This window comes from Chiloscyllium plagiosum, unplaced genomic scaffold (genome assembly GCF_037043375.1).
Source record: "Chiloscyllium plagiosum isolate Xiang-an unplaced genomic scaffold, Cpla_swu_hap1 HiC_scaffold_8, whole genome shotgun sequence".
Classification (NCBI taxonomy): Eukaryota; Metazoa; Chordata; class Chondrichthyes; order Orectolobiformes; family Hemiscylliidae; genus Chiloscyllium; species Chiloscyllium plagiosum.
In genome coordinates, this window is record NW_028270146.1 from 45,893,089 (window position 1) to 45,907,992 (window position 14,904).

The window sequence follows — 14,904 nt, forward strand, 5'->3', positions numbered from 1 at the left end:
TTAAATCCAAGCCTTGGTATAGAGAGTATCAAGCCAGTGGATTAGAGGAGAGGCAATCGTAGAGGGCTTGGAGCTGAATACCATCTTACTGGCAGTAAATAATTATGGAAAATGATAAAAATACAAATAGAAAGATGGGGGCCTTCTGAAGCCTGGGTTCAAGTCATAATACATCTGAACAAGTGGATTTAAATTTATATGGAGAAAAATGCATTTTATAAAACTAAAAACTTAACAAAGTTCATGTTTTCAACTGGATCATGTGGTTAAACAAAGTGTGCTTTGGTCAATTAACAATTCAAGTTAAGCTCCAGAAACAATTTAATTCAGGTACAAAAAAAGTAAGGCACTATTTTCCACTTGAAAATTAACAAAAGCAACAGAGAAAGAAAAAGGATAGTTTTTGGAAATTAAATTACATACCAAATACTTAGGTTACAGTATAGAATTTACCAAGTAAACATACAGCTAGCTATTCAAGCAGACAAGTGAACCAGTAACTGTTCCACTACATACTAGTGGTATACAGTTCGGTGAAATCATACAGCACAGGAAGATGGTCACCTCAGTTTTGAAAGATATTACAATTAGCCCAATGTCCTATATTTGCCTCAGAGCCCTGCATCCATTTTTCTAAAAGTATATCCAATCAGATTCGATAGCAACTTTCAGAAGGCAAGCTAATATTTATTAATTACTCCTTAATGGGTTACAATAACCCACCTTGTTTATAATTATGGGACTTGCAATTCCAGAGAACAGCTAACACTTTGTCTTGAATCTGGAGTCATATCCAGGCCAGAGTGGCTCAACGGGTTTGTACCTAACAGACATTAGCAAACCAGATAGGTGTTTAACAATCCTGGGAGTTATGTGGTCACTATCACTGAATAGTAGCTTTCCATTACAAATTTACTAAAATTAAACTCCTCAGCGAGACTTAATCTAGCGTCATTATACCACGTCATAAGCACTGTCCTACCACTCCAAATCCATCATAAATCCATTCCCTCTAAACTTGTCATTATCTTAAATCTGCATCCTACGAATACATGCCAACGGAAATAGTTGTTTTTGAGCTACTCTAATCAAAATACCTTATTGTTTTGAATTTTTGTATGAAAAAGTATTCCCTTAATATTTTATTATCCAAAAGGAGTACAATTCCACGTTCTGATTTCCAATATCTCCTAGTTCTGGAGTCTCTCGACGTTAACATGCAGGTCAGGTGACAGTTTAAGAAGGAAATGAAAGTTAACACTGCAATTGCAAGAAGGTTAGAATAGAGAGCAAGCATGTACAGTACTGCCGCGGCTACGCAAGGCTCTGGTCAGATTGCATTTGGAATATCATGGCAGTTTCTGAATTAGTGGTGCGGGAAAAGCGCTGCAGTTCAGGCAGCAACCGAGGAGCAGTAATATCGACGTTTTGGGCAAAAGCCTTTCATGATGAAGGGCTTTTGCCAGAAATGTCGATTTTACTGCTCCTCGGATGCTGCCTAAACTGCTGTGCTTTTCCAGCACCACTAATCCAGAATCTGGTTTCCAGCATCGGCAGTCATTGTTTTTACCTACTATCATAGTAGTTTTGGGACCATGTATGAGGAAAGACATGCTGGCACTGGAGGGGGTTGAGAGGAGGTTCACAAGAATGATCCCAGGAATGAAGAGTTTAAACTTACAAAATAGTAGGCCTGAACAGGGTGGACATGGAGAAGATATTTCCATTAATGAAACAGACTTGGATCTAAGGGCATGGCCTCAAAGTGAAGGGATGACCTTTAGAACAGAGATACTGAAGAATTGCTTCAGTCAGAAGTGGTGAATCAGTGGAACTCATTGCGGCAGAAGACTGCGAAGACAAGTCATTGAGAGTGTTTAAGATGGAGATAGATAGATTATTAATTAGTAAGGCAATCAAAAATTATGGAAAAGGCAGAAGAAGTTGAAAGACATTAGTCATGTTTGAATGTCAGAGCAGAATCAAGGAATAAATCAAAAGGTTCTATTTCTTCTCCTCTATCTTATGGTCTCAAGATAACTGAAATCCCTTACCCTGATACTGTTTGGATAATCCACACTGCATCCTCTTCAAAGCCTTATCTTCCTATATAAAATGGCACCCAAAAGTCAGACATTACTCTAACAGAGACAGAGACAGTCACTTTCCACTGCCTTTAGTTACAGACCCATCTGCTCCAGTCACATTTTTAAGAAAGCAAACAAGTTTAATTTTTTAGCCTTTTCATTTCAATTCAACTGTTCTTTGTAGGGGGAAAGAAAATTCAGAAAGCAACCTTTTCACAGACTCTCTTCAATGCATTAATCCCCCACTAGCTTTGCTTTCATAACATCACACAATCTAAAGCGGCTGCATCTGAAACAATGAAGTTTTGGCTAGAAATACTAAACATCATCTCCATAAATCCAAATGTTTGAAAGTACAGAAACAATGCTAATTTTATGAATATGAAGTAATTAGGATTAACAAAATTAAAAACACAAACTTGGATACCAACACCAAATTTAAGTAGGCTATTTCAAAATAATTGTACTATTAGGCGGAGAAAAGAACAAAAATTTTATTTTCATAACTGTTAAAGAACCACTAACATCTTCTGAAACTTCAACTATATTACACAAATTTATATAAAAGTAAATCTGAAATAAAAGCTAAGAGCTGAAGGTGGCCTGAGTTTCAAAAACACTTTGTTGGTATACAAGTCTGATTTGAAAACGTGATCTGATCTAGGCACAGAAAGGTAATCTATTGAATTTACATAGTTAAAAGATTGGTTAACTATGTAAATAGCCAAAATCTAGGATGCACAAAATTTTGCACATTGAAGATCGAGTTGGATTTTTGGATTAGTCTCTTCTCCAAACGGATTCTCAATGGATTCCTGCTATTTTGGGGAAGGGGGGCACTAAGCGATCACACTTGCTTCTAATATTAACTTAATTGATATTGCATAGCGACACTTTGAAGGTTTTTTTTTGGGGGGGGGGGGGAAGCTTGCCAAAATACACTTTGGCACATGCATAATTATAACTACTTTCACACCAATCAACCTTGCGACTGAAGAAAAAGTGGTGGGAAAATATGCCAACCTATTAAAGTTTTCCCTTACATAAGACCTACTCTCACTTCGAATTTGAACACAATGGCATCTACAAAATCTTAAATACAGGACGTTAAACTGCTCTTTACAGACCTATCTCACCACCTCAAGAGCGGAAAATAATTTCATTTCAGACACGGTACCAGACCCCCGGGTGACTAATCACTTTTTTTTTTAAAAAAGGCATATACAAATTTATTTTGAGTTATCACATTGTTCCATCTTCGAAGCTTGATTAGGAAAATCAATATTTGAAAAGAAAAATAGCCAACAATACAAAACCCAGACATCGGAATTCCCTCCACCCTTTCTTTTAATTACAAAAATACAAAAAAAAGGGACGAACTTGATTTTCCAAATCTAACTCGCAAGGATCAGAGAGAGGAAGGAGGCAGAATTGACCAACAAAGAGCCGCTGAGATGGAGTCTCTCCGCTCCTGCTGCTGCAGCCGCCAGCGATCTCCCCCTCTCCGTACCACCCACTTCAGCGCCGCTGCGCATCCACCGAACTTGATAGCAGCCAACCGCCCTGCACCCATTCCATTGGTCCCTCTAGCGGAATTCACCCGTCCCATTGGCTTTAGCGCCGCTGTCAATCACTAGTCCCCGCCTTCCACACTGCTCCCCTTGCTGAATGACGTGGGTACGTGCAGCAGGTTTGGCTGCGCGGCGGCTGAAAGTCGAACTACGCCATGAGGCCTAGCGCGAGCGAGCGCCTAACGGTCAGAGCAGCGCCAAGGCCCGAAAAGCAGCAGCGCACTCGCTCCTGCACCGCCCGCCATCTTCAGCCGCCATCTTCCCCCATCGGGAAGCCATGTTTTCGGGCGGCCATACTGACATGGCGGCGCCCATAACCTGGGGAAACATGGCTTCCCTTCAAAACAAAAACATTCAGAAACCACTCGAGCTCCAACCGGGCGGCGGAAAACACCGAAACCTTCGCCTCTTCACCGTTTCTTCCCCCTCCCCCTCCCGCTGCGGCGGGACACGCCCTAGAGCCGAAGAGAAAGCTCGCAAATGCGCGCATTTCGTTTCCGAGTCGTTATTTTTCATCTTCCCCATTACTTCCACATGCACCGACGCCGAGCGTTTTGTTTCCCCGTGCACTCACCCGAAGCCCACATTGTCACCGAAAATTCCCCCTCCAGGGTCTTGATCTGCACTTGCTTCTGCTCCCATTTCCTGCCGGTCCTGTCCAGCCCCCCGTCGTTCAGGTAGCTCTTCTTGGTGGCCTTCTTACCGGCCCCTTTCTTGATGCGGCTCTTGCCGGAGACGGCCGTCACCAGAGTCTGTTCGATGAACTCCTCCTCGGCGCCCGCCGACGGCACCGGGATCAGGATCTGGTCTTCGTAGCCATCCTCGGCCCTCAGCTCGGCGTCGTCCCCGACCACCTCTTCCCGCGTCTGCACCAGGATCACCTCCTGGTGGACCTGGCTCGGGTCGTCGCTGAGAGGCTGCAGGGCGATCATGGGCTGGTGCACATCGCCTTCCACCACCGTGGTCTCGATCGTTTCCACCGGGATCGTCTCCACTTCGATCTCGTGGAGCTCCACGATCTCGGCCGGCATCTCCGAGCCGTCCGCGGCGATGTATAAAGTGTCGCCCGAAGCCATGCTTTTTTTTCAGATTTTAGAGATTTTAAAGGGTAAAAAAAAAGACACCCCACAGAATTCGAGCTCCTTCCCTTTCAGTTTCCTCCCCGTGCTTTATCCCACCAACAATTAACTAGAAAATATCAGCAGCAAATCTCGCAACAAAAAAAAACGGCAGCCACCATCCGCTCGGGCGCTGCGAGCAACTACCGCGAGACTTCATTCCACTTCCTGTCCTTCATGATTTGCCCTTGTTGCCATGTGCCAATAGATAGCACTAATGCAAAAAAAATACACCTTACACTTCAGAGCCACCAGGCTTTCAACCCAACACACGCAGTTCATCTCAATACAGCCTGCCACCCTCAATACAATCTCCTTATTTAATAAAAAGAGAAATACACTAATTTCCGCAGCGGTCTGCGCTTTCTTTTTATTTCAAATTGCGTCGAATTCTCTTTAGCGCTCACCTGTTTGGACCTTTGCCAATCTGACTCTTTCTGGAGCACGCCCACACCCATCCCATAGGTACAGTACGTTGCAGAGCGGTTTTATTTTGCCGTTGTTGCTTTGAGGTAGGTGAATGAACTGGTAGCGCTCATAAGCAGCGCTGACAGTGAAGCTGCACACACGTTCACATTAAGCACAAGACAACATGGGGATCAAAATGAAACGATACGATTTTGAATGGGTGTACACGGACCAGCCTCATACGCAAAGGAGAAAAGAAATGTTGGGTATGTCTGGTCTTTTAAAACAAAATCAAGTAAAAGTTTGTCTTCAAATGTGATTTTTAAAAAGATATTTCATTTTCCAAATTATCCATTCTTATACAAATCCAGTTAAGACATGTTCTGGATAATAATTTTCAACAGTTTGGTTTATAATTCGAAGTGAATGTAACTCAATCTGAGTTTTGTTTTGTTTTCTCATGAACGTGAGAATGCTGGTATTTGAAGAGGAAATCAAGGCGAGCAGCCTGCACCCTTTTTTAATAGTTGAATCAACTTGTGTGTTTTCCTGGTCAGGTTAAAACTTTCTCTTCCTTCTCCAGTCAGCATATTATGTACTTATATCGTCCAATTCATCACTATTTACTGTCACTTTTCTCATGGGTCCCCCACTGTGTCAGTCAAGTATAAGATTGCGAACTTCTGCAGGTATTTGACTACATTTGACAACATTCCGCTTGTCGCTGAATGCCAGGTATAGCTGAACGAAATCGCATGTTTTAATACGTATTTGTTTCAAAGAAACGGTTAACATTATTTGAAGAGGTCATTAAGTTTTGACCGTACCTAAGACGAGGCAAATTTGTTCGATCCAGTCCACAGTCCATCTAAAATCTGCGTGAGAATAAGATTTATAGAGTTTCCGACGAGAAATCTAGACATTTCCGTGATCTGAGTCCGATTTTCATTCCAACTATAGAAATACTCAAAATCAGCCAGTATGGGAGATAACGTTTATGTGTGGGGCGTGGGTAGTCTTTTTTGAAAGATTTGCGCAGTTAATTTCGGTGTAACAAATCCATGAACGTATGAATCACGATCTTTATACAGTTGGGTGGGGCGAGAGAAAGGATCGTCCAGGTAGGGCAGTAAACTTTGTGCTGACTGGTGCAGTGACACCTGTTGCAAATTTTGCATGGATTGTGTACATCATTGTAAATTACTTTGCAAATATCAAACACAATCAAGTAACCCATTCGGGCGCCGCGGCGCACTTCATTGATTTGAAGGGCTTGAAAATTGGAAAAACAATCAATTGTTAAATTTGCCACCGTTGAAAATGTTGTTTTAAAAGTTTGTGGCCACTATATGCTGTTGATTTTATTTTGTCCAAACTTTGTACAGTATCTCCCTGTATTCCCCGAATTGTGGATTAGCAATGCCCAAACTAATTTCAGTCCAAGCCTGAGTAGGTGAGCGGCTACAGTCTTATCTCCCAAACTGTATATATTTGTGTGTGAGAGATTGCACGCCCAACCAAGTTTCTATGTACAAGTGGAGGAGTTAACATTAAAAGTGTTCTAAAACAGAATGTGGAAGATGGAAGTCTTTTTGGCATTGTTCCCATCTACCTTAGACGACCGTTCATTTAGCTATTGGAAACCAGCCAAATAGAAACATGAACTTTTCCGTCCAGCCACCTATTAATTTTTATTTGTCAAAACCAGAGGATTAGTTCCCCGTTACTGGATAAACTGCATTTTTAAAAATAGTTTACTATTCCCAGCATATGCAAGATGGGATAAATAATGATTGAAATTGGGAGAATCAGGTCGTCTGAGTGTGCACTGTTGAGATTTACGGCGAAAACAAAGAAAGCCTTGTTATTTCTGGTTGGCCAATATCACTCCAGCGCCTGTAGAACGGATCATGGCTCTACTCGATTTCAAATTAATAGATCACAATTTTATAAACTGAAACTTCGGAGCGAGATACATTTCGGGAAAATACTCTGGGGGCTAAATGCGAAAAATATGCGGAAGGTGTTCGAAAATTCGGAATCCCTGGGCTTGGCGATCAGTGAAATTTAATCTTGAGTAAATTTCACATTAGTTTCCGGGAATTTTCAAGTTTCATTGCCAAGGGCCACAAATTATTTAATCCCGTTAGAATGTAATATTGCCTCTACTGTCGAATAAAAGCAGCAGTTAAAGTGTACAAATATAGCACATTTTTAAAACAAAATCTCAATAAATCTCAGTCTGCCCCTAAGCATTGTTTTACTGTTCAATAGAGATTGAATCTTAATTAAATACAATTTACGCTAATTGAACGCGGTTGAGAAAAGGCTGTAATGTATATAGTTCTCATCATTAAGGGGAGGAGTCGATTCCAAAATATTTGCTTGGAAGAAAGTCAGACATTGTAACGTCATGCCATTGTTAGGTGGGTATCAGCACTCATCCTTATCTCCATTTGGTTGGGAATTTCTCATTTGCTTTTGTGTATCTGGGGATCAGTTGAATAATATGCAGAAACTAATTTGATCGTTAATAATTGTGTGCTCCTACTATTTCCCTAGTGTGAATGAGCAGGATCATTGTATCCAATACGTGGATGCCCACCATTGATTCCCTTCAAAATTCAAGTAACTTGAGCAACCCATTGGAAACAAAATATGGGAATGTCTGAATTGGATTCTGTAAATGATTAAAGACCTTTCATAATATATAATACATTATTGTTACTGAACAAAACCAGACTATTTCCAAGGTTATTAAAACATTGGCCATTTGATGTTTGGAGTTAATATAATTTAACATAAAATTAGAACACATTATTTTATAATAAATAATTTTTGTCTTAAATGTTTAGAAAATAATTCACCCATTATTTATGACACCTAATTAGCAGTTGTTGTGTGGCATTGTAAATATGCCATAGTCAATCCTTGCCCATAACACAGTTCTACAATGACTTTCATTGAGGTCACAGTTGAACTGCCTGCAACCTCTGACATGGTTGATCACACCATGTCTCCTCCAAAGTCCCTCCACTATTATCCATCTAGGTAGGACTGCATTCATCAAATTCCATTCTCATTTATTCAGTCAGAGCCAGAGATGCATTTGCTATGGCTTCTTTTCCACTCCTGCAGTTTTACCTTTGGTGTCCACAAAGCACCCATCCTTTGCTTGTTCATCTACATGCTGCCACTCAGTAACATCACAACAAAAGGAAGCTTATGGTAGCTACCAAGGCTCAAAACAGTGGATGCCCAAGATGAATATATAAAGTGCAATGGGTTGCTTAAAAAGAAACTAGAAAAACAATGAGGGGCATGAAAAAAAAAGATGGATAACATTTTGAATGAATTAGCATTGAGGTATTAGCATTTTTAGTAGGTTTGACATTGAATAAATACCCAGGGCAAGATGAGATATATCACAGATCATTGCAGAGAAGGAGGAAATTGCAAGCCTCTGGTATTAACTTTCAAACTCCCTCTGGTCACAGAGGAAAATTAATGTGGTGACATTATTCAAAATGGGTGTGTAAGGATAAACCAGGAAGCTACAGGCCAGTGATTCTGACATCTGTGGTAGACAAGCTATTGGAAAAATTTCTGAAGGAAGCAATTAATCATGGCAGATATATTTCTTAACTCCATTCTCCTGCCTTCTCCCCATAACCCTTGATTCCCTTAGTAATCAAGAACTTATCTATCTGAATTAGATGCACTCAATGACTCTCAGCCATCTGCGGCAATGAGTTCCACAGATTAATTACCTTCGAGCTGAAATATTCTTCCTCATCTCAGTTCTGCAGGGCCATCTCTTCACTCTGAGGCTGTCCCTTGGGTTCTGGTCTCTCCTAGTGGAAATATTTTCTCTACATCCTCTCTAACCAGGTCCTTCAGTATTCTGTAACTATCAATCAGATTCCGCCCTCAGCCTTCGAAACTACATCAAGCATAGATCCAGAGTCCTCAACACTTCCCCATATGACAAACCCTTCATCCCTGGCATCATTCTTGTAAACATCCTTTAGAAATCCCTTCCAACACCAGCATGTCTTCCCTTAGAAATAGGGCCCAAAACTGCTCACAATATTCCAAATGTGGTCTGACCAAAGCCTTTTATAACCTCAGCAGTACATCTCTTGCATTCTGGCCCTCTTGATTGCATTTGCCTTCCTAACTGTCAATTGAACTTGCATGTTAACCTTAAGTCAGCAGCTGAAACACTCATTCACGCTTTTGTTATCTCTGGAAACTTTGATTATTGTGCACTTTTGGCTGGCTTCCAGTGTGCTATTACCCTAAACTTGAGATCATCCAAAACAGCCTGTGCTATAACTCACAACAAGTACGACTCAGCTACTACCTTTGTCCTTGGTAACCGATATTAACTCTGGTTAAATAAGGGCTTGATTTAAAATTTTCAACCTTTGTTTGAAATCCCCCCCCTCTGTAATTTCCTCCACCCCATGAACCTCTGAGACACTTGTGTTCCTTTCATTATGGGCTCTCCAACATTTCCAATTTTTAAATACTCCACTATGAGCACTTGTAACTTCCATAGATCTGGAATTCCTTCTCTAATGCTCTCTGCCTGTCTTTCTCTCTTTGCTCCTTTACAATATTCTGTAAAATCCCATCACTTTGACTAAGCTTTTTTGTCACCAGCTGTAATACTTATTTACATTGCTTGCTATCAAATTTTGTTTTAGTCATTTTTGCTGTGAAACCACTTGGGACATTTTACTATTTTTAAGGCACTATATGAAGTGCTTTTATAAGGGATTCTGCGTTTTTGATAAGGGATAGCATTACAGCTGAACTTAGGGAGGATATTCCCGGAAATACATCCAGGGAAGTTATTTGGGTGGAACTGAGAAATAAGAAAGGGATGATTACCTTATTGGGATTGTACTATAGACCCCCTAATAGTCAGAGGGAAATTGAGAAACAAATTTGTCAGGAGATCTCAATTATCTGTAAGAATAATAGGGTGGTTATGGTAGGGGATTTTAACTTTCCAAACATAGACTGGGACTGCAATAGTGTTAAGGATTTAGATGGAAAGAAATTTGTTAAGTGTATACAAGAAAAGTTTTTGATTCAGTCTGTGGATATACCTACTAAAGAAGGTGCAAGACCTGACGTACTCTTGGAAATAAGGCAGGGCAGGTGACTGAGGTGTCAGTGGCGGTGCACTTTGGGGCCAGCAACCATAATTCTATTAAATAGTGATGGAAAAGGATAGAGCAGATCTAAAAGTTGAAGTTCTAAACTGGAGAAAGGCCAATTTTGATGGTATTAGGCAAGAACTTTCAAAAGCTGATTGGGCACAGATATTCGCAGGTAAAGGGATGGCTGGAAAATGGGAAGCCTTCAGAAATGAGATGACGAGAGTCCAGAGAAAATATATTCCTGTTAGGGTGGAAGGAAAGGCTGGTAGGTATAGGGAATGCTGGATGACTAAAGAAATTGAGGGTTTGGTTAAGAAAAAGAAGGAAGCATATGTCAGGTATAGACAGGATAGATCGAGTGAATCCTTAGAAGAGTATAAAGGCAGTAGGAGAATACTTGAGAGAAATCAGGAGGGCAAAAAGGGGACCTGAGATAGCTTTGGCAAATAGAGTTAAGGAGAATCCAAAGGGTTTTTACAAATACATTAAGGACAAAAGGGTAACTAGGGAGAGAATAGGGCCTCTCAAAGATAAGCGAGGCGGTCTTTGTGTGGAGTCGCAGGAGATGGGGCAGATATTAAACGAGTATTTTGCATCAGTATTTACTGTGGAAAATGACATAGAAGATATAGAATGTAGGATGACATCTTGCAAAATGTCCAGATTACAGAAGAGGAAGAGCTGGATCTCTTGAAATGCATAAAATCCCCAGGACCTGATCAGGTGTACCCAAGGACTCTGTGGGAAGCTAGGGAAGTGACTGCTGGGTCTCTTGCTGAGGTATTTGTATCATCGATAGTCACAGGTGAGGTGTCGGAAGACTGGAGGTTGGCAAACGTGGTGCCACTGTTTAAGAAAGGTGGTAAGGACAAGACAGGGTAGTATAGACCAGTGAGCCTGACGTCGGTAGTGGGCAAGTTGTTGGAGGGAATCCTGAGGGACAGGATATACACGTATTTGGAAAGGCAAGGACTGATTAGGGATAGTAAACATGGCTTTGTGCATGGGAAGTTATGGCTCACAAACTTGATTGAGTTTTTTGAAGAAGTAACAAAGAAGATTGATGAGGGCAGAGCAGTAGATGTGATCTATATGGACTTCAGTAAGGCGTTCGACAGGGTTCCGCATGGGAGACTGATTAGCAAAGTTAGATCTCATGGAATACAGGAAGAACGAGCCACTTGGATACAGAACTGGCTCAACAGTAGAAGACAGAGGGTGGTGGAAGGTTATTTTTCAGACTGGAGTTCTGTGACCAGTGGAGTGCCACAAGGATCGGTGCTGGGTCCACTACTTTTCATCATTTATATAAATGATTTGAATGTGAGCATAAGAGGTATAGTTAGTTGGTTTGCTGATCACACCAAAATTGGAGGGGTACTGGACAGCAAAGAAGGTTGCCTCATTACAACGATATCTTGATCAGATGGTCCAATGGGCTGAGAAGTGGCAGATGGAGTTTAATTTAGATAAATGTGAGGTGCTGCATTTTGGGAAAGCAAATCTTAGCAGGACTTATACACTTAATTGTAAGGTCCTAGGGAGTGTTGCTGAACAAAGAGACCTTAGAGTGAAGGTTCATAGCTCCTTGAAAGTGGAATCGCAGGTAGATAAGATAGTGAAGAAGGCGTTTGGTATGCTTTTCTCTATTGGTCAGAGTATTGAGTACAGGAGTTGGGAGGTCATGTTGCGGCTGTACAGGACATCGGTTAGGCCACTTTGGAATATTGTGTGCAGTTCCGGTCTCCTTCCTATCAGAAAGATGTTGTGAAATTGCAAAGGGTTCAGAAAAGGTTTACAAAGATATTGTCAGGGTTGCAGGATTTGAGCTATAGGGAGAGGTTGAATAGGCTGGGGCTGTTTTCCCTGGAGCGACGGAGGCTGAAGGGTGACCTTATAGAGGTTTATAAAATCATGAGGTGGGCATAGATACGGTAAATAGACAAAGTCTTTTCCCTGGGGTATGGGGGAGTCCAGAACTAGAGGGCATAGGTTTAAGGTGAGAGGGGAAAGAGACCTAAGGGGCAACTTTTTCACGCAGAGGATGTACATGTATGGAATGAGCTGCCAGAGGAAGTGATGGAGACTGGTACAATTGCAACATTTATTAGGCATCTGGATGGGTATATGAAAAGTAAGGGTTTGGAGGAATATGGGCCAGGCGCTGGCAGGTGGGACTAGATTGGGTTGGGATATCTGGACGGCAATGATAAGTTGGACCGAAGAATCTGTTTCCATACTGTACATCTCTATGACTCTAAATGCAAGTCACTGTTATTTTGTGACTAATAATTTAGAGTTCTGATGTTTATGCCTGGAAGTTTATAATTATAATTTATAATTTACATCATCATTTCAGACAATCAATGTACATTTTTTAGATGACTCCAAACTGGGAGGGACAATTGAGTTTTTAAATAAAATACATAATGAGTTCAGAAAGTGCGTGAGTAGAAAGGGCAAAAGCAGAGGAAATTATATGCCAAAAGCTGTAAAGTATTGCTTATGGAAGAGAAAATTGGTGGACCTGAATTTATGAATTTAGCTAATGAAAAAACTGAATAAGACCCAAGTGTGACTAAACTCTCAACATGTTCAATCTCTTCAGAGCAACAACCACGGCAAATAGAATGCTTAATTTTATAGCAAAACCAGTTCATTTTTAACAAAAGGAAGGTATGGTCAATTCTCTGCACAGACCATATATTCAATGTGAGCTCCAGTACTATCAATGGGATGAGGAGAGAATACCAAGCATTGGGGACAGTTCAGGAATGAACTCTTCCCAGTCCCACATACATTCTAATTTCAATCTCCATCACTCTGCAGCTCCACTGCTATCTTCACCCATGATTTTCCTAATTTATTTCCTCCACAAATCTCTTTTTTTTCCTTTGTATTCCCTTGTGACTTCCACACTAGTTGCTAATATTAAAAGTTCCATTTGTTTGGGTACCAGCAATTTCCTAAGAAAAGGTCCTTACTCTGTTTGTTCCTTCCAAATATTTTCTGAACTGCTCTCTCCCATGACTATTCTCATTCCTGTCAGAAATCCCTGTTGGAATCAATTCAGTTCCATTTTAAGATTGGGGATGTTTGGAAGGCATGTTGAGCCTCAATGGTGACATTTGTTTCTCTGAGAGAGAATGCACTGGTTCAAGTTCTACTCAAAAGATTTATCTCAGTGAACAGTTACCTTGTGAATCTCACTGCGAATCCTCTAGCAAAGATGCCAACCTTGAAGAAGTTGTCCTCCTCTCTCCACAAGAATCTCAGTGAGTGTTTCTCTCACTGCAACTCCCAGGTCATCTCCTCTGCCCTGAGTCCTGATGAAGGGCTTTTGCCCAAAACGTCAATTTTCCTGTTCCTCAGATATTTTCTGACTGGCTGTGCTTTTCCAGCACCACTCTAATCTAGACTCACCTTGTGAAGAGCTTTCCATCTGGCAAGATGTTAAACCAAAAATCCATGAGCTTTCTTCAATGTTTGTAAAGGATCTCACGGTAGCACTTTAATAAAGAGCAGGAAGGTCGCTCTGGTGTCCTCCACGATACTTATCCCTTCATCAATGTTCCTAAAACAGATAATCCAGCCATTATTATGTTGATCTATCTGGGGCCTTGTGTGCAAATTGGCTGCAGAATCTCTTACATGACAACATTCAGTATGTTTCACAAGCACTCTCAAATGTGTTTAGGTTAGGAAAGGTACTATGTATTTGCAACCATTCCTAAATATGTTAATTTCAGTGAGAAAACTGAAAGATTTAGTACAGTTATATATTTCTAAAAGAAGATGCAATTCCTGCTCCTTCTATCCCCTCCCCAACCAATCAGTAGTCACATTTTTGGTGCACAAGAGCATTGAAATTCAAACTACTTTCCTCTTCAAATTTGTTTAAGGGTAGCTAAGTATATATCAACTTATACCATTATGGAACCAAAAATAATAGCTAATAGTTAAGGTTAAGTACTCACCTATATTAAAAGTACTTAATAATATATCAGATATTCTCTGATTGATTGGTTCAAAACTTCACAACACAGCTGCACTTCACTGAAAAAGAAGTAGATGTCTATACTTTTCAGATTATGAAATTTCATCACTATTCATTTTTTTCCTTCCTCTCCACAGATATACCTTCAGCAAAGATGGTGAAGGTGTATCTGTGAAGAAGAAGCAAAGCTTGTAATCATTTGTATGTTTAGTGTTGCAAATTCGTGATGGCTTATGAGATTAGAATTTTAATAATCACATTGTGCACTAGTTTTGGGAACTATTTAAGAAAACAGGAATTGAATGCACGCAAAATCATAAGTCTTTAGCTGACACAACACAAATGCGGTAGTTTGTTGGAGTTTCCATGTCACCTTTTTTGATAGATATTGTGTGTCGACATTTGGGTGGGGACTGGAGTGGGAGAATGTTGCTCTCACTCACTTTTGGCACCATTGCAAAGTAATTTAACTAAAGGGTTGTGCTCATGGGTGTCATTATAGCATACATTGATGCCTGGATTTTAACCTGGAGTGGGGGTGCAGTTGAT

At 40.7% G+C, this 14,904-nt stretch overlaps 2 protein-coding genes across 2 annotated transcripts in view; one reads left to right on the plus strand and one right to left on the minus strand.

Moving 5' to 3' along the window:
- Positions 1 to 4,897, minus strand: part of yy1a (YY1 transcription factor a) — a 48,317-nt gene extending 43,420 nt beyond the window's left edge. Inside the window, exon 1 of the mRNA XM_043697421.2 lies at positions 4,233 to 4,897. Coding sequence (XP_043553356.1) covers positions 4,233 to 4,734 — 502 coding nt within the window. The 5' untranslated portion in view covers positions 4,735 to 4,897. The remainder of the gene's footprint in view (positions 1 to 4,232) is intronic.
- Positions 4,898 to 5,293: 396 nt separating this feature from the next.
- The window catches only part of degs2 (delta(4)-desaturase, sphingolipid 2), a 58,113-nt gene continuing 48,502 nt past the window's right edge, over positions 5,294 to 14,904 (plus strand). The window contains exon 1 of the mRNA XM_043697423.2: positions 5,294 to 5,450. Coding sequence (XP_043553358.2) covers positions 5,369 to 5,450 — 82 coding nt within the window. The 5' untranslated portion in view covers positions 5,294 to 5,368. The remainder of the gene's footprint in view (positions 5,451 to 14,904) is intronic.